Source organism: Danio rerio, chromosome 11 (assembly GCF_052040795.2).
Source record: "Danio rerio strain M-AB ecotype USA chromosome 11, GRCz13ab, whole genome shotgun sequence".
Classification (NCBI taxonomy): Eukaryota; Metazoa; Chordata; class Actinopteri; order Cypriniformes; family Danionidae; genus Danio; species Danio rerio.
This window is the reverse complement of record NC_141031.1, coordinates 40,308,168-40,332,445: the sequence shown is the minus strand read 5'-3', so window position 1 is coordinate 40,332,445 and position 24,278 is coordinate 40,308,168. Positions and strand designations below refer to the sequence as shown.

The 24,278-nt window shown below is 37.5% G+C and overlaps 1 protein-coding gene across 17 annotated transcripts in view; it reads left to right on the top strand.

The window, feature by feature from the left end:
* The first annotated feature begins 244 nt into the window (after positions 1 to 244).
* The window catches only part of erc2 (ELKS/RAB6-interacting/CAST family member 2), a 118,780-nt gene continuing 94,746 nt past the window's right edge, over positions 245 to 24,278 (top strand). For all 17 annotated transcript variants that reach the window (XM_087274164.1, XM_087274156.1, XM_087274162.1 and 14 more), the window contains exons 1-2: positions 245 to 298; positions 12,581 to 13,315. In XM_087274164.1, the coding sequence (XP_087130290.1) occupies positions 12,662 to 13,315 (654 nt within the window). In that variant the 5' untranslated portion in view covers positions 245 to 298; positions 12,581 to 12,661. The remainder of the gene's footprint in view (positions 299 to 12,580; positions 13,316 to 24,278) is intronic.

The window sequence follows — 24,278 nt, the reverse complement described above, 5'->3', positions numbered from 1 at the left end:
AACTCTTTTTTTTAACTCTGTCTTACAGGCCACATTGACTTAAAATTGAGCTTATCAACCGACACAACATACATATACATACATGACAACGCCTCATGTGGTCGACGCGGCTAGTTTGTCCCTCTTGTGCGCTGGCCCTTTAAATCTGAAGTGCATTTATGGTGTCGGGGGCGGAGCTAGTGTACGTGTGTCCAATCAGAGCGCGGGATGCTGATACTGGAGTGAATGCAGGACGTGGGACTCTGATGCTGATGCTGGGGGACCCGCACAGTGATGGAGCGGCGACGACGCTGAAAAGGTAACGGAACGTGATTTAACGACACCCATAGGCTTTCATTCACCCCACTAAGACAGGGTTTATAGTAAGGAATCGAAATGAGGCCCGATTCATCGATTCGAGCTAATTATATTATTTCTGAATGACGGAAAATGGGCTTAAATCCGCTGTAGTATGAACGAGATGAAGCGTCGCTCGATGCTGTTTCAGATGCATTTGCTTTAGGATTAACAGTCAGTTTTGCTTCAATGTTTTTGTTCGTTTTAGTGTTAATGTGTCTTCGTAAACGCTTGATATTGCTTTATGGATATTTATTTGTGCGGTCTAATTGTCTAAACGTGAACAATTCGATGTGAACGTTAGATTGACGTTTATTTAGCTGTATTTTATTTGAATACACCTATAATTTTGTGATGTGGATTTTGGTGCATTCCATTTTGAAATGCACGTAGCATTTGGTGGTTTTCTCAGCGATTTCTTCTCATTTAGGAAAAAACATGGGCATGTATGACCTGTCAGCCTCTAGGAGTGATTTTTTGGGGGATGATTGACAGTGGTAAAAGCCAATCAGAAAACAGCTGTTATGCGCACAGCCAGTGGCTTCTGGATGAGGGAGGGATTTTACATGCGGGTTCTGTCTAGTCTTTAAAATATCAAATAATTTATTGGTTTTCGGACATTGTCTCTGGGAAATAATAAAAAAATAAGGGACATTATTTTTGTCACAGTGTGACCTACAGGCATCTGTTAACAGTGGTTGTGTAGTTTGAACTGTCACTCTTTAAAATCCATTCAACTGATATTATCAGTAGGCCTGTTACTAAGATTAACTGAGATGAGAATTATACTTAAATAGAGATTTACAATGTATTATTTTACATATTAAAGATACTACCCTAAAGATATTATCTAACCCTAAGTATCAATAATTTATCTCGTACAATGAACTCTGAATTATTAAATGATTTCTAATGTACTTTTAAAGTATTACAGTGGCTATCAGTACATTCTGAGGAAAAATCTTGTCAGTTCAGGTAGCTTGGTGAAATAATATAGTTATTTAATATAATATTAGAATATATAACTTTCTGATATATGATTACCAAAAAGCAGTCCCATAATACTGGAACCATAACGAGCTTCTGGTATCCTCAGCTTCCTTTTTACGGTAAATTTAGCAGGATATTTATTCACGTACTTTATGTAATGCCTGGAAATTGTATATGAATTTTGCATATTAATGAATATATATTTTTATGCACTTGAAATATGCAGAAATCTTCAGATATTGCTATTAATTTCATAAAAACTTAAAAATAGAAGTCAATATTTGTCAATTTGAAGCCGACTGACTGAATTTTTTAAGCATAGCTACTCATATAATCTGTGCTTGATTTATTTCATTGAATTGATATTATTAGTATTATTAACTGAGAAGAGAAATCTACTGAAATAAAGGTTTACAGTGTTTCACTTTTTATTTTACAATAAAAAAGATATAACCAGAAGTGTCAATAATTTGCCTCATACAATGAACTCTGAATTATCGTATGATTTCTGTTTTACTTTTATAGTATTATTGTGCTTGTCAGCACATTTTGAGGTAAAATTTTGGCAGTTCATGTTGCTTATTTTTTTATATTAATATATACCTTTCTGTTATATGATTATAAGGTACCAAAAAGCACTCCCCATAATACTGACAATATAGCGAGCTTCTGGTATCCTCAGCTGCCTTTTTATTGTAAATTTAGCAGGATATTTAATCACATATTTTAATGCTTGGAAATTGTATATGAATTTTGCATAGGAATTTGTGAATATGCTTTCTTATGCACTGATATATGCAGAAATCATCAGAAATTGCTATTGATTTCACAAAAACGTAAAGATAAAAGACAATACATTGGATTATTTGTCAAATTGAAGCAGACTGAATGCTTTTTTAAAGCATAGTCATATAATTTGTGCTTGATTTATTTTATTGATTTATTTATTTTAGCACAGCAAATTTACCTAAATAAACCCTTATTGTAAGATAAGGATTTAATTTTATTTGTGTAAAGGGGTGATATTTGGTTATAGTTTTTTATGTAAAATTTGTACATTTATAAAAGAATAGTACAGATTTTTTTTTGTTTTATTTAATTTTATTTTTGTTTTATTTTATATTATTTTATTTTTAATATTTTTTTTTATTTAATTTAATTTTTTACATTTTTATTTAATTTTATTTATTCCAATGAAGTATGCTGAAAAGTGGCATGAATTGATTTTAGATGATGGACTAGTGAGTAAAATATTTCCCCAGGGTAATGATGAGGTCTGTAAAAATGTGAGTATTCATAGAAATAATTGACTTCAATTTTATAAATTTTTTTGGATTTAAACTGTCTTGGCTAAACTGCATTTAACGCAACAGATGTATGGCTTGGCCAGATTCTCTCTGAGCGTGTCGTGTTATTGAAGTCTGGGTAATTTGCCCTTTGTGCCTCTGTGAACACACTGTTGTCAGCGTCAGAGTGGGTGGCAGCGAGAGTCAGTGGCTCGTGATATTCATCCCGCCACCTTGATTAAGCCATTTATGCTGGAGAGCAGCTGCCTTCTATATATTACTGACCAAAAAAGCGCTTTCTGCCATTTAGTTCTCATTTAACTCTGCTGACATTTCCAGCTCAGTCTCTTTGAGTTACGTCCATGGAGACCTAAAAGCTTCATACGCTTGCTGCTGGCATAGATTAGATTTTATCTAAAGCGACTTACAAGTGTATCTATCATGTGTTTCCTGGACATCAAACCCATGACCTTGGTTTTAGAAATGAAGTTTCAGGAAGCCCAGTTTAATTAGTAGTGTTTCCTGAGGCAAAAATCTCTATCATACAGTAACTCATGCCAAGTTTTAAGCAACTCATGTTCATTGGTGATATGTGCCCAGGGCTACATTGTGGGACCTGTGAAATAGGTGCCTGGGCTACATCTGCTTGCTGTATTTGTTTTTACAAATCCCCTAGAGGCTGCCATGTACATTTCTGACAGTCTCAAAAAAGTTACTAGGCCATGTTTTCTTATGTGTGCTATTTCTCGTTAATCCACTAAAGGCTGCTGTGCACATTTCTGCCAGTCTCAAAAACATTACTGACTAACGTTTGCTTATTGTACAGTATGTGCCATTTACATTTCCTTCTCATATCCATCCATGTGTCATTTACACATCATTAGATCCATCTGTTATTTACTGACCTACGTACTTCATTCCCTAAACCCAACCGATAGTGTTTTCAAAAGCAAACTAGAAGAGATTTGAGGGGGTCTGACCCCTCTAATTAATGCTTGATCCCCCTGAAGGACAACAAAACCAGATTTACTAGGTGGTTTTCCCTGATATGCATCTTAAATCATTTTAATAATTAAAAAACTTACTTGCTCCCAAAGCCATTTATCTAAGTTGATATTTAAATTAAATTATTCAAAATCGCTGTTGATGGTAGACTCTTAATCAAAGTATTGTCTTAATTGCAATAAATTATTGTTGTCCATGTAAACGTAGTCATTGTAAGTGTTCACAATTTTTTTTCCTGTAAAATAGGTGTTTGTATCAACATGTAGCCTAAAAGTAATACAATGTTGCTGCATAGATTGTATTTTTTTGTACACTTGCTTGCACATGGAAGTTAAACAGTTAAATAATAAATTAGTGCAGTCTTTCATGGTCATCCATTTATTGGCGTAGGAATGCAAAGTTGTCACCGCTTGTTTGATATCAAAAAGGTGATTGAGAACCGCAGAAAAAGCCAAAATTGGTTACTGTAGGTCAGAATACACTTAATATTCCTTAAAACCACTGAAAACTTAACCAAGTGTGAGTAATAAATTAGATGTAATTGAATTAGATATATATTTGGTTTACTGTTTACTGGTTAACTATTATGGCAGTCACCATTAAAAAGTAATGTCGGTCTGTGTCATTAAGTCAAGATTCATGCATCAGATTTTTTTTGTAAGCTGGATATTTTCAGCATCGAGCAAGTTTTGTTAAGTTTCACTGACTGAATTCTGCATCAAAACAATAAAGTTAACAATGTAAAACTATTTTACATAACTTGCGTTATTATGAAGCGGCATGTTTTGTCTGTAAAGTCAGAAATTGTTTTAACAAAAAAAATTAATAAATAAATTTGCTTTTCATTAATACATTTTTTTGTAGGTTTTGTAGGATAGGACAATATTTGTCTAAGATACAACTGGAATCTGATGTTTAAACGGCACCTATGGTGAAAATCTTCTTTTGTAAACTGTTTGTGATATAAAAAGTGATATAAAGACAATAAGTCTCTTTATTGAAATTTGCGCGCGTACTTGCATGAACGACATTGTGTGTGACTCCTCTTTGTAACTCCACAAATACATCAAATAATCATTGGTAAAGTTCTTACTGTAGTATTTCTCACAGACGTTACGTGAGATCAGCTTCTCTAATGTCGGTCACTGTGCTGTTTATCGGAAGTAGCTGAGGCAGAGATTGAGGCACACTCTAACAGGCACGTGGGAATGGTGGGAAGGGGGAACTACTGTTAAAAGCACAGACAATAAAAACAGCTACATTGTGTTCATTTACATTTAGTCATTTAGCAGACGTTTTTATCCAAAGCGACTTACAAATGAGGAAAATGCAATTTACACAACTATAAGAGCAACAATGAATAAGTGCCGTAAGGCAAGTTTCAGGTGTGTAAATTGTAAGAAGCAAAGCATTAATAATGTAAGGAATTTTTTTTTTTTTTTTTGAGTATAGTTAGCGGAGGAGCCAGAGCGGCAATTGCAGATTAGGAAGGAAAGTGGAGACTAAATAGTTGAGTTTTTAGTCGTTTCTTGAAGCGAGTGTTCAAAGCAGAAAATTCTAATATTCTGAAAGATATAATAAATAATCTGATGGGTGTTTTGAGGTGAAACTTTACAAACACATTCTAGAGACGAGAAAAATTAACTCTTGAAAAAGGGGTAAAATATGTGCCTTTAAATGATCTAAATACTGAGAATATCATGTTTAAAGTTATTTCAATTAAGTTTTGTTTTTATTTACAGTGAGAAATTTCCAAAATATCTTTATGATCTTCACCTAATATTGTAATGATTTTTGGCATGAAAAAACAGTCTTTTTGCCCTATACAATCTAGTTTTTTGCTTTCGTCAAAAATGTACTAGTGCAACGAAAGAATTTGTGTAATTCATTGTATCTATTACAACATCAAGAGCTACAATAATTATATATTTCATCATAGCTGTACCCTGTAATGATTTCCTTTTTAAAAATTTACTATTTGCACACAGTATTGAACAGTTTGGTAACAGCTTATAGAGTGGAGAAACTATGATGTCGATTTGTATGCAAAAACCCGTGAAGCGAGTTAGCATTTTAGCAGTTCCAGTTCCCTCGTCCCAAAGTCAATGGGTTTTTTAAATGGGGTTTCAGTAAAATCCCTTAAATAAGGTCCATGGCTGACACAAACTCAAGATATTTTCATGTTTTATATTACGACATAAAACACATCAGTTACATCACACTCTGGATTTTTTAAATCAGTTATGCTTCTTTAAAAAGACGGTTGCTATCAAGTTGCTTAATGGGACTACGGGTGGTGTCAGAGACATTATACATCATCGAGCTGAACTGGTGTTGAGCGCAGCTCGCTAGCATTGGTATGTGGATTTGTCTGAGTATTTTCATGAATAGTATTTTATAGTTTGTAGTATTTTTCTAATTGGGAATTCATATTGAGTGTAGATCATTTCTTTACTTGTCAAGTGTCTTTAGACCGTCGAGACAGCTTAATTTGTTGATCATTTATTTTAATTAAACAAAATTATGAAGATAGCCTACTGCTTACCAGTTCAGCCTGCCTCTTTCCTGCTCTCCGTAATGCAAACGTGTAAATAAATGTGTAAAAATACATACATATTAACTGTAATTTTAACGTGATCAAGTGATTTTTGTCGGGTTTTTCTTCATCTGAACACATTTAACTGTCATAACCGCAATATTTACACTCCTTCAAAAAATGTATAGGAGATGTGAATGTATAGGCTGCTTTTCGCTGTACTTCATGACATAAAAAGTGTATTGAATGTTGTTTTGTGTCCATGATGGAACTTGTAGGCATTTGATTTGATTGAAAATTTAAATTTGATAGACTTGTCCCTCGCTCCTCATTTCTGTCGTCTGTTAAGGTAAGCAGGATGTGTGCACGCGAGCGATGACATTTAAATATGTCTTATGATATGTAGGCGCATTTATACATACAATTTTAAAACTTTAACAAAAACTGTAAAGCAAAACAGATGTATTCCCCACGTAAAAATTATCCAAAAGGCACGTAGGTCTATGTGGTTATTGCGTATTTATTTGTTTATAATATGTAGCGTGGATTACAATATCATTAACAGAGAGAGTAAAACTTTGACATGGACCATATTTCTAAAAATAAGCTTGAAAAGTTGTCTGTAGCAGGGTGGTGTTGACGTCACAGGCGAGCGCCCTGACGGCACTGTAGTCCGTTTATAGCCTAATGTTAGCTTTTCAGTTCTTGCGTTTGCATTTAAGATCCAAATGTGCTCAAAGTTGTATTTTCATGTGAGGATTATCCAGCTGGACAAAATGTGTAAGTGTAATGAACTGTGTTTGAACACAGAGCTTATTATTTGCAATCTTCAAAAAGCCTATGGGAAAATCCTATAGGGATTTTATAGAGGGAACCAGTTTTATGCTAGCAGCCGATTAGCCTACAAAGTGACGTGATAGTTCCTCCACTCTATTGTCGGGGTCTGTGTTGTTCCAAGTACTTCTCCCTGCTGTAAAATCCAGCTTAAACCAGCCTAGGCTGGTTGGCTGGTTTTAGCTGGTCGACCAGGCTAGTTTTAGAGGGGTTTTGGCCACTTCCAGGCTGGTTTCCAGCCATTTCCAGCCTGGTCTTAGCTGTTCAGACTGGAAAATGACCAGCCAAATCCAGCTAAAACCAGCTTGACCAGCCTGGACATAGCTGGTTTGGCTGGACTCCCAGCTTGGCTAGGCTGGTCAAGCTGGTTTTAACTGGTCATCTCCCAGCCTGACCAGCAAAGACCAAGCTGGAAATGGCTGGAAACCAGCCTGGAAGTGGCCAAAACCCCTCTAAAACCAGCCTGGTCGACCAGCTAAAACCAGCTAACCAGCCTAGGCTGGTTTAAGCTGGATTTTTCAGCAGGGCTGTTTGCATCATGTGATTCCTTTGTTCTGTTTTCCCGCTGTTTGTTAGTGTTCAGTGTTTCCACCTGTGTCTCACCCCTGTATGTAATCAGTTAGAGCAGTCTCTGTGTTTAGTTCGTTCCTGGTCCAGTATTGTACGCCATTCCATGTTGTCGTTACCCCATAATTCCTGTGTGTTGATGTTTCAGTGTTTCCAGTGAGTGTTATGTAAATAAATACGTATTTTGATAATCTCTGCGATCCTGTGGCTTTGTGAGAAAGCAAGTCGTGACACTTTTCGTGTTCTAACTCATTTAAGTAACTGGTTAACATTGAATTATATGACATCTGGTGTCATGGTGGTGCAGTCGGTAGCACGATCACCTCACAGCAAGAAGGTTGCTGGTTCGAGCCCCGGCTGGGTCAGTTGGCATTTCTGTGTGTAGTTCTCCTGTTGTTTGCATGGGTTTCCTCCGGGTTCTCTGGTTTCCCTCACCATTCAAAGACATGCGCTACAGGTGAGTTGAATAAGCTTAATTGGCCATAGTGAATGTGTGTGAATGCAAGAGTGTATGGGTGTTTCCCAGTGATAAGCTGCGGCTGAAAGGGCATCTGCTGTGTAAAAACATATGCTGGATAAGTTGCCGGTTCATTCCGCTGTGGTAACCCCTGATTAATAAAGGGACTAAGCTGAAAAGAAAATGAATATTTGACAATAAAGACAACACAGATACAATTATTAAGGTAATTATGAAAATTGCTCCTGTGAAGATACAAAATGACCTTGAAAATCAATACAAGGGAAATAAATATTGCCTTTAATGAAAAAGCCCATGTCTGAACCAGGTTGTTAATACTTTTTAATGTAAAAGTCCACTTTTCAGCAGTTTTTATCATTGGTGATGAGCTCTTTTATCTCAAACCAAATGCAACCATCCAGAAAACAACATGTCTTCCACACAAGTACTAGAAAATGTACAAATTTTGGCATTTGCATCCAGTCTTCTCCCTCTGTTTCAGTTTGTTTGTCCAGTATGGCATGCTATATACAGTATGTTCTCTGGCCGGAAAGATGAGGACTGGAAACGTCCTTTGTCTGGCACGGAAGAGCACAGATGACCAGGCCATCTGCAGGCCAGCTTCGTTTAATGTCAGCATAAATGTACATTTCGCACTTCCGCCTATGAATGCCCACACATCCTCACTTTTCATCCGAGTGAAAACAGGTGCGCTCTCCTTCATCATCTCACTCACTGTTGCCATAGCAACCCTCTCCACAGCATCAGCGTCATCCCCGCGAGCAGCAAGTGGTCCCCACCTCGGAGGAAAACTGCGGGGCCACTTTTCATTTTGACTCATCTTCCTAAAGAATAGGCGCTGACGTTATCTTGAACTGCAGAGGAAGTAACGGTTTCTCCTAAATGAACGCGAACAAAATATCTCATTATGTTTCGCAATGTCTCACAGCAACTGAATTAGTCTTTGCTTTTCGATTAGAATCTAGGCTGTTGTAAAATGAAAGAGATGTGCAGAGCTCTGAAATATTAATTGCCTCGAAAATGTATCTTTGTCAGTGCTCATTTTTAAAGAGTTCGTTAAACATTTATAAATGATGAGATTTTAGCATGGGATTAATTAACATTTCCATTGTCATGAGCTGGCTCTTATTTGTCCTGAGCTAATTTAAGATTATTTTTACTGGTCATGTGCTGGTGTAACCTAGCTCTTGCTGGTTTAAGCTGGTTCTTTCTTGCACTGAAATGGTTTAGGCTGGTTGTTACTCATCTTGAGCTGGTTCTTGTTGGTCATGAGCTGGTTTAATCTGGTCCTGAGCTGGTTTAAGCTGGTTTAAGCTAGTTCTTACTGGCTATGAGCTGGTTTAAACTGATTCGTGTTGATCATGAGCTGGTTTAAGATGGTTCTTACTGGTCTTGAGCTGGTTATTGTTTGTTATTGGCTGGTTTAAGTTGGTTCTTACTGGTCTAATTTCTTACTGAGCTGGTTTAAAAAGGCTATTGTTGGTCATTGTGAGATGATTTAAGCTGGTTCTTACAAGTTATAAGCTGACTCAAGTTGTTTTTTGTTAGTCATGAGCTGGTTTAAGCTGGTTCTTACTGGTCTTGAGCTAGTTTAAGCTGATTATTACTGGTCATGTGTGAAAACTGTTTGATTGGGTGACATGGTGGCGCAGTGGGTAGCATGATCGCCTCACAGCAAGAAGGTTGCTGATTCGAGGCTGGGTCAGTTGGCATTTCTGTGTGGAGTTTGCATGTTTTCCCCATTTTGGCATGGGTTTCCTCCGGTTTCTCACACAGTCCAAAGACATGCAGTATAGGTGAATTCAATCAACTAAATTGGCCGTAGTGTATGTGTGTGAATGTATGAGTGTATGGGTGTTTCCTAGTGTTGGGCTGGAAGGGCATCCGCTGGATTAATAAAGGGACTAAGGAGAAAAAAAAAAGAATCAATGCATGAACTGTTTGATTTTGAGCCTTTTTGTGTTGTTTTCATATTGTAGCAGGGTTAAAAATGTATCTTGTTTAGTGGAAATTAGTGACTTGAGGAGCGGCATGGTGGCTTAGTGGTTAACTTTGTCGCCTTAAAGCAAGAAGGTTGCTAGTTTGAGTTCCGGCTGGACCAGTTGGCAGTTCTGTGTGGAGTTCTGTGTTCTCCCCATGTTGGCATGGGTTTCCTCCGGGTGCTCCGGTTTTACCCCACAGTCCAAAACCGTGGTTTAGGTATAGGTGAATTGAATAAACTAAATTGGCTGTAGTGTATGTGTGTGAATGGTGTGAATGTGGTGCATGAGTGTTTCCCGGCGTTGGGTTGCAGCTGGAAACGCATCCGCTGTGTAAAACATATGCTGGATGAGTTGGCGGTTCATTCCGCAGTGGCGACCCCCTGGGACTAAGTCAAAAAGAAAATGAATGAATGAATGTATGAGTGTGTGTGTAAAAGTGAGAGTGTGTGTTTCCCAGTACTAGGTTGTGGCTGGAAGAGCATTCATTCCACTCCATAAATCAGAAACTAAGCTGAAAGAAAATGAATGAATTGACTTGAAATGCATTCTCTTCATGTTTTGGATATTGGTCACAGTGGCCAATCATTCAGTCACTGTTGGAGCCACTTTCGTGTTAGGTACTAGTATTCCAGCATTAAATGAGCAGCTAAATTGCCCAAATACATTGTAGAGCAAGGCAATCAATTCCATCATCAAAAGTCATATTGCATTACCTCTTGCCAATTTGACCAAATGGCTCAACAGCTCCAGAAATCCATGAAAATGTTCCACCATCTGAGCACTGCATATCCACCACTATGAACCTCTTCCTTTTTTTTCCACTAATCTGAATACACTTTAACTTTTAATTTACAATGTATCCAATAATGATTTGTCTGTGCCAGCAGAATTCCCTCTGCACTCCTAACAAGATGCTTTGTTGCAGCCAGTTTTAGGTAAATAGCTTAGCAGTTTAACATTTTATCACTTAATAAAAGAAGTGCAATGCACCAATGCAATCCCAAAACACTGTTTTTGACAGTAAATTTCTGGCAACCGCTCCCTATTTGCTTTCAGTATACTAGGGCTGTAAAATGTAACCCAGCACTGGAAACCACTCATACACTCTTTCATTCACATACTCATAGTCTATAGCCAATTTAGTTTGTCCAATTTATACTGCTATCTTTGGACTATGGGGGAAACAGGAGCATCCGGAGCCACTGTCCCACCTTTTATGTGTTGCTTGTTACATTGTATGTGTTGCTTGCATAGATTGTTTATCCAAATCTGACCAACTTGATGGGGCCTTCATCCCCACCTCTCCAGTAGGTGATGTTAGGTGAACTTAAAGCTGAAAATAAATGCTAATTCCAATCAGAATCAGAATTTCCGTTCTTTTTTTTCAGTCATGTATTATGATGTTTTGAGGACTAAATGGTATTTTTTTTATTTAATTACTGTAGCTCAAAAGAACATCTATTGGCTCTTTAGTTTAGTAAGATTATTACACAAATAAATGATTTTTATAAATTCCTGATAAAAATAGGGCTTTTTAAAGATAGTTATATCGTAAGAAATATAGCTGGATCTAGGGAGATCTAGAGTCAATCCAGACTCTCTGCGATCCCCGTGGCTCTGCGCAGGTTGTGGAAATTCAAAATGCACCCAAAACAAACCATTACAACTGGCTAATACTGGCAATGAACAATTGGAAAAGTGGTTCGACCAGCATACTTAAGAGTCATGGAAATCATAAGAAAAAAAAGAAATATAGCTATCGCAACACTCAACAACAATATAGTGTGTCGCATATTTTCCCAGTATCATGCAGCCCTAATCAGTACTTCAATATTCAGTTTTTAGGTTTCCTTTATCTCAAACACCATCTTTGCATTTGTGTGTAATTCTTTATTTATTTTGTTCCTTTGTCCAATCAGATGGGGCCTCTACTATCTTCATCCCCACCTCTCCAGGAGGTGCTGTTAAAAAAAATACTAACGCCATTAAGGATCAGAGTTTCCGCCAAAGGTTTTAGTCATTTGTGATGTTTTAAAGCGTAAATGTTTTTTTTTTTTTTAGATTTAATTAGCTCAGAAGGAAATCATTTGGCTCTTTATTTTAGTAAAATCATTAAATAAATCATTTTATAAATTTCTGATGAAATAGGGCTTTTTAAAGTTAATTATATCGTAAAAAAATATAGCTAGATCTGGGGGGATTCAATCCAGGCTCTCTGCGATCCACATGGCTCTGCGCTGGTTGTGGAAATTCAAATTCAAAATGAACCCAAAACAAATCATTACAACTGGCTAATACTGGCAATGAACATTTGGGAAAGTGGTTCAAACGGTGTACTAGGAGCTGTGGAAATCATAAAAAAGAAAAAAACGAAATATAGCTATCTCAACACTCAACATCAATATAGCATGTCACAAATTTTTCCAATATCATGCAGCCCTAATCAGTAGCTCAATATTCAGTTTTTAGGCCTCCTTTAACTCATATGCAAACACTATCTTTGCACTGGTGTGCAATTCTTTATTTATTATTTATTAAACGTTGATTTCTTTTCTCTTCTCTCTAGGATGCACTAAACCCCCTTGTCAATCAGCGAAGGGACTTTTCTCACGAACACCAGACTCTCCTTGTTTCATAACTTTGGGAGATGTATGGCAGCGCACGTGCCGTCGGCCACATCGAGGGCAGTCCCGCTCGTTCCCCGCGGCTGCCCCGTTCTCCTCGATTGGGCCACCGTCGAGCCAACAGCAGCAGTTCGGGTGGAAAAACCTTATCCATGGAAAACATCCAGTCTCTCAATGCTGCCTACGCCACATCTGGCCCAATGTACCTAAGCGACCATGAAGGCGTTGGGTCCACGGCGACCTACCCTAAAGGCACCATGACACTCGGTCGGGCCACGAGTCGTGCCATGTATGGCGGTCGGGTCACAGCGATGGGAAGCACCCCTAATATCGCCACGGTGGGAATCCCGCATGCAGACCTTCAGTCTTATGGAGACCTGGGCTCTCTGTCTCTGCTCCACCACCAAGGGACACCATCAGCCCTGCTGCGTCAGGTGGTCCGGGGTGGCGGTGGGGAACTTCTGGAACTCCAAGCGCAGCTACGGGACATGCAGAGGGAAAATGAGCTCCTTCGGAGGGAGCTGGACCTGAAGGACAGTAAGCTGGGATCCTCCACCAACAGCATCAAGAGCTTCTGGAGCCCCGAGCTGAAGAAAGAGCGCATAATGAGGAAAGAGGAGGCGGCGCGCACTTCTATCCTCAAAGAACAGATGCGGGTGACCCATGAGGAGAATCAGGTTAGGATGGTTACATTAACTTATACTGATTACGTAAGGCTCTGTGATTGAGGAAAAATGACCTAATAGGCGTAGTTCATCCAAAAATGAAAATTCTGCAATCATTTATTCACCTTTTAGTTGTTCCCAACTCGTTTGACTTTCCTTCGTCTTTTAGGTGTCAAATACTGCATTGGTTTAATAAGTTTAATTGTTTTCTGACATTTACATAGTAGGTTTATGGATTTGGTAGTGTTAAAAAAATCTCCAGATATGGTTTTATAAGCACATTTGTTACTCCATAAAATACCCAGATTTTCCCAGAAATGTTCTCAGATTTTAGGGCATCTTTAAACAGAAGCTAGGATATTTTGAAGAACGCTGAAAACCTTTAACCATTTACTTGCATAGTATTTGTTTTGACCTGTAAGTCAATGGTTACAGGTTTTCAACTTTCTTCAAAATATCTCCTTTTGTGTTTTAGCAAAAGAAAGAAAGCTATAAATGTTTGGAACCACTTGATGGTGAGTTAATAGGGAGTAGATTTTCAAATTTGGGTGAACTATCCCTTTAATGATCTACAGTAATGCGGAGAAAATAAGCTTAAAGCCTTCATCCATTCAATATTTTTATTGTAGCCCCAGTGTGTCGAGATTCTTCTAAAATGACCCTAAGTGAAAAAGGTTGTGCTGTAAATCCCCCTTTGGAACCTTCATTTTTTTAGAAAGGAGAGGCATAAATAATAGATTGTGGCATTTATAGATTATTTATTGAGTTCTTTGGGCTGTTTATAAAGATAACCATTCAAAGTACACTAAAATTCAATTGTCTGAGATCAGTAAGCAATGTATGTTATTATCATTATTGTTGATATTATTATTATTATTAATACTTCTGTTTAGCTTTGCTACAAATACAAGTACGTTTTGACTAATATTTTAAGGATATTTTAAATTGTAAGAATATTTAACAGTTGTACATTTTTATTGTGTTTTCGTGAGCAGAAAAATGCTGATAGCAAACTTTTGAAGAATAGTGTACTTTAATATATGACAGTATGTTGAAATGAAAACTGTCTGCTACATCAAATTCATATGGTCATTAATGGAACATTAAAGATGATGAAAAATCCTTACAGAACAAACACATGAGCTTTGCATGTGCTGTCACGTGTTAAAATCACGTTAAAACACATTAATCATGGCGTTTAAAGATTTTTATTTGGGGAAAAAATGGTCATGTGACCACCTTTTTTGCAGATGAAAATGTTTTAAGACATGTGAACCTCATAGTTTTTCTGTAAGGGAAAAATGTGTATTTGTAAAATTTCATGACCGATGTGCAAAAGTATTCCTTTCGTTACACAGCATACAGAATGTTGAACAGATTTGATGAGCAAACAATGACAGAATTTTCATTTCTGATGAACTTTCCTTGTAAGACTTGAGAAATCCGCCCAGTCTATGAATTGTGGTGTTGCCAAGGTTGCTCTTCCTGCCTCCAGTTTTGGTGTCATCTGTGGGCTGTACCTTTCTTCTCCTCCGTTCTGTGTCTCATTCAACTGTGTAATCACGCTCTCACTTTTTTTTCCACCCACTCTCCAGTTCTTTAAGTCTATTCACAGCTGATTTCTTCTTTTTGGTTTGTCTGTATTTTATGTGGCACTTCTGGAAAGAGGCACTTATAATCATTAACATTTAATCATTTTAAGAGTTCCCACTTGCTTGGCACTTATAGCAGGTTTGGCATGCTGTCCCGGGAGAGAACCCTGAGCTCGGAGATATTTGAGCCCAGGGCTCCCGCCCGGTCTAGAAGCATATCAGGAGAACCGAGATCAGGTAGGTCTCGATCGCTCCCCCTTTAGAAGGGGAGAAAAAGGAGGAGATGGGGTGGAAGGGGGGATTCTTCCAAAATTTCTCCCTCAATGGGGAGAAAGTGATCCATTTATACTAAGCTAGGATCATTCTGATTGGATTATTACTGATTACGGATGAGTGGCCAGCGGTGCACAATCATATCACGTGCTCCTCTCGAAATTAGTTTATGAAACTTCACTTAATCTGATGCAGCACACCATCAATAGACATGACAAAACCATATAGTGAATAATTTTTTTATGACTCTAAAATATAACTAGATGTGCCTTGTTTAAAGCCTTCCAATAGTTTGTATATGTATTATAGTTGCCTAAAAAATATGTTGTTCATAATTTAGATCGGTAAGTATTTGAAAACTTTTTTTTAAAACTTTGAAATATTCTTACTATTTAAATTCATACTTTTCTATTTCTATGGATAATTGGAAGGGACATGTTGGTGGAGAAAAAAAAATGGATGGAAGAAAAAAAAACTGAACGGGAGGAAAATATTTCCTTGCAAAAATCTTGTACCACAAACACTTTCCCTTCACTTTATATTACAAAAATATAGGTAAATTGTATGTACAGTCAAGCCTGAACCCAGAGTATGAATGCAATTCCTTTCATTAAATGGTTGATATGCATATAGACTCATTTCACACGGCTGCCATTTTTAAAAGCGAAATCGAGGCTGTGGTGGGAAGAAACTCGGAAGTATCGTTGGGAGTTACATCGGAACATTGTGTACCTAGATGTATATCTTATCAGCGAAGAGAAAGTGACACAAATTTATCATTTCACCGCCTTCCGAGTGACCCGAAGGTCCGTTCTGAATGAATGGTGAAAATAAAAATGGATATCAGACCTCATTTTTGGCTAAGTTAAGGAAAATGGCACTAGTTAGCTAACGTTTTTTTTTCCCCAAACACACGTTTTAGATGGCATTTATCAAACTTGAGTTAATAAACTGATTCTTTCACTATATTAGACTTGTCACAATACTGAATTAAAAGAAAAACCGTCCATTTTCCTCTAACATTTAAGGCACTGTTGATGGCTTTCTTAAAACAGCGCTGATTTGCTATTGCGTTCACATGCTCAACAGAAATGACTGTGATTGGCCGAGAAGGTAATCAGTTCAACCTCCGCTGTTTACCGAGTACAAACACAGACGAGCGATCTGGTGAACACTATGGTAAATCGTTTATAAATGTGCTCTGCGGCGCTTTAATGTTAGCGGAAATGGAAGTTTTAAAACTTCAGTACCTAATTTTTCCATTGTGTATGTGTGTAAATGAGTGTGGATGGATTTTTCCCAGTGATTGGTTGCAGCAGGAAGGGTAATACACCGCGTAAAACATATGCTGGATAAGTTGGTGGTTCATTCCACTGTGGCGACCCCTAATTAATAAAGAGACTAAGCCGAAAAGAAAATGAATGACTGAATATTATATTTAGTATTACATTCTGTCTCTCAATAATTAATCTCAATACTTAATTATTCACAATTGATTGATTATTGAATTGATTCGCTGCTTTGATTTCGCTTTATCTCTGTGTGTTGTAAGTTTGGTTTCCCTTTGCAGAACGAGAAAACAGATACTGCCCCCTTCGGTGCAGAATGCAGCTTTTGTTTTATTCGACTTTTGTTTGTTTGGTATGTTCACACACAGCTTTTTTCCAGATGCAATCCAATGCTAGTCAACAACACAGTTGGGTTTCGTTTGGGCTAGTTGTTCGGCATTGACTTGGTGTGACCATACCTGCCAACATTTGTCTACAAATTTCCAGAACATCGATGTAACTACCCACCGTCTATTAAAACAGTCCACGCTTCCAAACACTGATGTCCGTATGCATTTCCTTTATTGAACACCTTGAAAACTAAAAGATAAACAAATAAACAAACCAAATGTTTCACACAAACACAAAGGACATCAAAATAAACAAATAATATATAAAACAATGTTTAGTTTACCGTGTTGGCCTGATAACCAGCTGTAGAATAAGCAGGAGCATTTAACAGGTGCTTGTATTGAGATCTCACTATGCTGAGTGACCATACAAACTCTCGCAGGTTAAATCAACAAAGATAATCATGTGACCTCCCCCTCAAGCCAACCTGAAACAAAAAAAATAGTAACATAAACATATACCAAAACACATTCAAATAATGAAATACAAAACAATAAACAAAAATACAAGCTGACAAATCAGCGTCAGCTACAATCGTGAGGGGCTGGTTGACGAATGGGTTACGTGGTAGTGGTTTGAGGAACAAAGTTGAGAACCGGGAGGTCTATGTGGTGTTAATAACTGTGCCATGAACTGGTTTTCAGGTGGTGCAATCGGGTACTATACCAAAGTTGAGGGCTGGGGCGGGGGGTTGGGTGGTGAAATTATGGTAATTTTCCAGGAGAAAAAACTAAACAGGAGATGGGTGTGAAATACGGGTCATTCCCAGGAAAAACTGGAGTGTTGGCAGTTATGATCCTGACCTTTAAGCAGGCCCGGATTGGCTAATCAGGAGGACCGGAAGAATTCCCGGTGGGCCGGTCTGTTTTTTGACCGCGAGGGCCGGTGTCCCTAGCTGCTTGCACTCTCAGCAGTCACACTTTTTTCATCTATTTATTTATTTGACCATAGCTTCACTCTTTTTATTCATTATTTTGCCGCAGCGCTGCTCTTTTTTTTATTTTCTCGCAGCCCCGTGAGCAAAATGTAGCCTGCAGGTTAACTAACGTTAATGATGATGTAACTATCATGATTCGACCCCAAACAGTGGCACCTTAGTGAATATAAGAATTCGAATAATTAATATTAATGTATAATACACCTGCTCAATGAAAATCAGATGATTCACTACATTAATAAATCTGACATAACTTGATCAGATATCTAAAAAGGGGAGAAAAGGAGTAAGCCATCACTCACGGGTCACAGATCAATACTTATTTTTTATTCCTGCTGTAATAGCGCTATTGTAGACTAGTGGTAAGCACATTGTGTATCCACGCCACCGACCCGGATTCAAATCTCACTTGAAAAAATTATTATAATTTTTTTTTTCCATTTTTATTGTTAAAACATATAATACTGTTAGGGCTGTTGAACATTTGAATTTCTAGAGCAGCTGTTTTCATGAAAAAGACACGATAGTGTCATTAAAAACTGAATTGGAATCAGTCGTGAACTGAAGTGGGCCGGTCTGGCTTCAAACTCCAGGGCTGAAAATGAGTCCCACTCCGGCCCTGCCTTTAAGGTATACACTTACATAGTCTATGACTATGACTATGTAAGTGCATACCTTATGGGTCAGGATCATACCTGCCAACTCTCCCGTTTTTCCTGGGAATGCAAAAATGTGTTTATTTACATATGCTGAAGTAAATGGAGGTCATTATTAAACTACAGTACCTCGTTGCCAGTAATTAGCTTAGTAAAGTGTGTTGAGGTATATTAGATTCATCGGTTCCCTCTGATGTTAAGAGCAAATCTAGCTTGCTCCTGTTGAACTGATTGTTCTAAAAGAGACTTTGGCTGTGACCAAAATGGCCTACTATTTAGTATATACTACATTTAAATTGCAATTCAGTACATGACCTTTAGAAAAGTACATTCTATACGGGATGACTGTGGACTCCAATGAATGGAACTCGGATGTACTACTTCCGGCATTCGTTATCATCACGTGACCTGTCTGCGTCAGCTGTGTCGCTTTACTCTCATTCATTCAATTCAATTCAATTCAGCTGTATTTGTATAGCGCTTTTACAATGTAGATTGTGTCAAAGCAGCTTCACATAAATGGTCATAGTAACTGGAACAGTGTAGTTCAGTTTTTAGTGTTTAAGTTCAGTTCAGTTCAGTTTAGCTCAGTTCAGTGTGATTTAATCATTACTGAGAGTTCAAACACTGAAGAGCAAATTCATCGATGCGTAGCTCTACCAATGCGAGCCAGTGGCGACAGCGCAAAGAATTCATTCATGAATTCTCTCACGGTGCATTATGAGATAGCATAGCGTTCATTGGATGCGCACTTCAAAATCTCACCTGAAGTAGTAGGTACTTCTCGCGTATTGTTTTTCAAATTCGATGAATTCAGACATACTACTCGACTCAAGTATTGTTTTTATCATACTATATAGTATAGAAGTATGTGATTTTCAGCATTTGGCTTAATAATAAAGCTCTGTAATGTGTATACAGCAGGTCAGTCTCTCATACCTGAAGGTGATAGTCTCTTCTATTCAACAGCTGAGGACAGGACACGTCGGTTTTCTCCTCCTGTCGATCAGTGTGTCTGAGCGTGAAACGGTGGCCTAGTTAAATCACACTCCGTCAGCACGCGGCACCAGACCTGAGATGAAGGAATGTCAAGGGCAAATGTGTGTCTTTGTTTCCCTCCATCTGATTCTTTGTCTCCTCTGCCAGCGTTTGACTCAACCGCTGTCTGTTATCCTCTCTCTCTCTCTCTGTCTGCCAGCTCTCTTTTTGGCTCCGTTCCTGTCACACATCCTCACTCTCCGTGCTTCTTCCTCATCCTGTGTCCTTTACAGCCGTCTTGCTCTCTGTTACTCTCTCCACCCATCCTCCAAGGCACCATATGGCATTTACTTGCATATTTTGCATGACATATGGATGCTGTATACTGTAAATACCACATCAAGAAACTCGCAAAGCATTCAGGCACTTTACCAGTTCACTAACTTGACTAAATTGCATTTCAAACTGTGATTTGGTGACATTTTATTACTAAGTGCTGGCGGGTGAATCCAATGTTACACAGTATTTTCTTGTATTGTGTCTTAGCTGCTACAGGAAACATGATGAGTTGAGTTTAAGCAGAGGCTATGAGTACTGTATTTGAAGGAGGGCTGGGCGATATTGCAAAAATATATAACAAGATCATGTTTCATATCATTCAGTATTGATAATCTTGAATATAATTTAACAATACATTTAGGAATATTAGAGGTTTTTTATTTAACCACTTTATTTTAATTGACCAACATTTCTTTTTCAACCGGCTCAACATTAGAGAGACAATACATACCAGGTAAATTGAAAAGAGAAATGATTTATCAACAAAAACATAACTAACAAAATATTTAAAGTAATCAAAGTCAGCATAAATGGAAGTCAGAAGTGAAAAGCATGTGTATGGTAGTGAACTGAGTTCATGATCCAAAACAAACTAAAATAAATCCAAAATGCCAGGCAGGGACGTCCGGCTAATCAAGCTCATTCTCAGAAAGAATGTTGGATTCTTAATAGGCACTACATAATGGGTCTCAGGTGAGATGACCCACCCACCAATCTGCAATCATGCAGGCTCCGCAAATCACAAAACACAAACAACAAACAGGTCCCACATGAGACCTAAGAATTACTAAGGCAAATCATTTTAATAGTCAAAAAACTAAATATTTAACAAAATATCTGATCTATTTAGGCGACGCAGTGGCACAGTAGGTAGTGCTCTCGCCTCAAAGCAAGAAGGTTGCTGGTTTTTGTGTGGAGTTTGCATGTTCTTCCTGCGTTCGCGTGGGTTTCCTCCGGGTGCTCCGGTTTCCCCCACAGTCCAAAGTCATTCGGTACAGGTGAATTGGGTAGGCTAAATGTTCCATAATGTATTGAGTGTGTTTGGATGTTTCCCAGAGATGGGTTGCAGCTGGAAGGGCATCTGCTGTGTAAAAACATATGCTGGATAAGTTGGCGGTTCATTCCGCTGTGGCAACCCCTGATTAATAAAGGGACTAAGCTGAAAAGAAAATGAATGAATGAATCAGATTTATTTATAATAAAATAAACATGTGTTAAAGAGACTCTTACACTTGGGAAATAAAATGTTACAAAGTGCACGCACTGATAAAGCGTAAATACCGAACAATCAAAGCAAACTTTAAGGTGTGAATAATAAATCTCTAAATCTTATAATGCATTATTGCATTGTGGCTGTTTTGTTTAAAAATGAAAGGCAGTATTAGCGCTAATGAAAAGTTGAGATATGTTATGATACAAAAACAAAACCCTACCGGGGACATCATTTCCTTGTGAATGCCATATGAATCATTTAAATCATATTTTCCGGATAAAACCTCTCAGACTCAAGTATTCTTGTAGGTCTGAAGGACATCCTTGAAAATGAAGATTAGAGAAGTTTGAATTCTAAAGCTCTCCACAAAGTAAAACAACTGCATAAATTAGCTGCCGTGGGGTGAAAGGGAGTTAAGTATAAAAACTGAAGAAAGAAGGAATACAAAATGCATTGCAGTATTTCAGAAGATTTTCTGGCTGAAACCTGAAGCTTAGTTCATTATCAACAGGTCAGCTTCTACACACAAGGTCAGATTAACACTGGAGTGGCTTAATAAAGGCATGGTCAAATACATTATTAGAAAACTGCACTGAACAAGAGTCGTCCAAATAGCCTGAATGACCTGGAGCAAATATGGCTGGAAGTGCAGCATGGAATCACATCACTCTCATTACTTTTGTATTGAGATTTAATGGAGTAGATTTAACGGTTTTATGTTTCATGAAATATATCTTGTCTGAAACTGTTGTATGCGACTCTTGGCCCTAAAACTTGCCTTGTGTTACACAGATATATTTTTGGCAATACATTAATACTTAATCTTTTATTAGTAATTATATACAAGGGAATTAGATTAGGTTTGGTTCAACTTTATTGTCTTTACACAATCAAGTACAAGGCATCGAAATGCAGTTTAGGTCTAACCAGAAGTGCAATAGCAGGTCATTCAGGCTATTTGGACGACATGTTTTCACTGCAGTTTTCTAATAATGTGTTTGACCATGCCTTTATTAAGCCACTCCAGTGTTAGTTTGACCTTGTGTGTAGAATCTGACCTGTTGATAATGAACTAAGCTGCACTTTCTATCCATTCCATCAGTTTTTATACTAAACTCCCTTTCACCCCACAGCAGCTAATTTATGCATTTGTTTTACTTTATCGTGGAGAGCTTTAGAATTCAAACTTCTTTAATCCTTATTTTCAAGAATGTCCTTCAGACCTACAAGCTGAATACTTGAATCTGAGAGGTTTTATCCGGAAAATGTGATTTAAATGATCCATAAGGCATTCACAAGGAAATTATGTCCCCGGTTGGTTATTGTTTAATTTATTTAAATAAAAGTCTGCAGTTCAGAAACGGAATATTTAGGCAAATAACATATCTCAGCTTTTCATTGGCGCTAAAATTGCCTTTCGTTTTCTTACAAAACAGCCACATTGCAATGATGCATTAGGAGATTTAGAGGTGAGTGAACAGCATTTCTTTGATTTGTATGCGTTGTTTCAGCACCCATTTTTCTAAAGAATGGAATTATGCAGATCAGGTAACTGTGAAAGCATGGTCAAAACATTTTTGAAATGCAATTTGCATGATTCAAACACCAAAATGGGCTCCTGGAATTGCAGTGTGCATTTGTTTGCATAATTTAATCTTAATCCAATCTAATTTTATTCAAAATTGCTGCTAAGAACACTTAAATATTCATAGATTTCTCTATAAAATGTATAGTTGACTCAAACATTTTAATTTACTCAATCATGACTTGTTCCAAACCACTTTGAGTTTTTTTTCTTCTGTTGAATGCAAAGGAAAATATTCTGAAGAATGTTGAAAACCTGTAACTATTGATATTCATATTTAGAAAAACAAATGGAAGTGAGTGGTTACAGGTTTCCAATATTCTTTTAAATATCTTCTTTTGTGAAAAAAAAGAAACCTGGTTTGAAACATGTCAAGGTTTAGTAAATGAAGACAAAACTTTCATTGTTGGATGAAGTGATTTCTCTCTTTTTTCAAAAAGCTGTATGATTGTTGTGCAATAAGATATAGCATTATTAACCAACAAGGAGACATGTCTGGGCTGTGCTTCTACAGAATTGCCTAATAGAAAGCACAGCCAGAAAGAAGATATTTAGGGATTTGTACAGATCGGTAGTATCACTGACCCACAACACTCTATGGTACCTATAACTCTCAGTGTGTTTGCATGCCTTTTATATAGTTTCTATTATAACTTGCAGATTAAGTGCCATTAAGTATAAATTGAAATACAAAGTACAAATAGCAGAAGTGAATGAATAGATTTTTCTTACCAGCAAATATTAAGCTAAGCAGGGCTTAATTTGTGCCAGAATACGCCGGATCCGGCACCTCATTTTACAGATGCCCCTTTTTAACCACCCTCCTCATCCATTCACTGTTCACTTTCACTTACTTCCCGACACCCATGCCCGCTCACTAACGTCTGCAAAACTCCTCCACCACCCACCACACCAGTTGTCCTCGTAAATTTTTAGTCTATCCGTAACCCCGATTTGTTCTGGGACCTTGCAATTCACAAGTTAATCACTGAATCTAAGCAAAAGAAAACAACACCAAAAAAAAAAATAAACAAAATCAGACACATACATGCAATAACGACATCATCAATGACTAAATAGTTGAGAAATATCCACAGAATAGATGTGCACAACTGAGGGTGCAAGTGTCCACAATTTAAATGTTGATATTTGAAACAAAAATTTGTAGCTTGAAACAGATGGAAAAAACAGCATGTGCTGCCTTTCTATTAGTGCTGCACGATACTGCAAAAATATGCAATATGCAGTGTTGTTGCTGAGTATTTCAATAATGATATTTCTTACAATATAATTAAGTGCAATTTTTATTAGCTACGTTTAAGAAATAACAAAAATTTCATTTTGCGATATTACAATAAACACACAAATAAACACATTTCTGATCTAATTACTTAGTCAAGGTGCAAACATTTGGGGCCCTATCATACACCCTTGCGCAATAAGGCACAAGACGTTTTTGGTGTGATTTTGTTGCTATTTTCAGACCAGCGCAACCCTAATTTTCACGTTTTGCACCATGTTGTTTCAGTTGTAAATCCATTTGCACCTCTTTATGGACTCATGGGTGTTCTGGAAAGAAGGAGTGTTAAGGCGCACTGTTGGCGCGTTGCTATTTTAGACTGAACTAAAATAGACTGACAATTGACCAGCTGAAAGCAAGTCTAAATTCCAAATTAGTTATGAGCCCAAAACGTTTACACATTGCTTAATACACACAGGATGT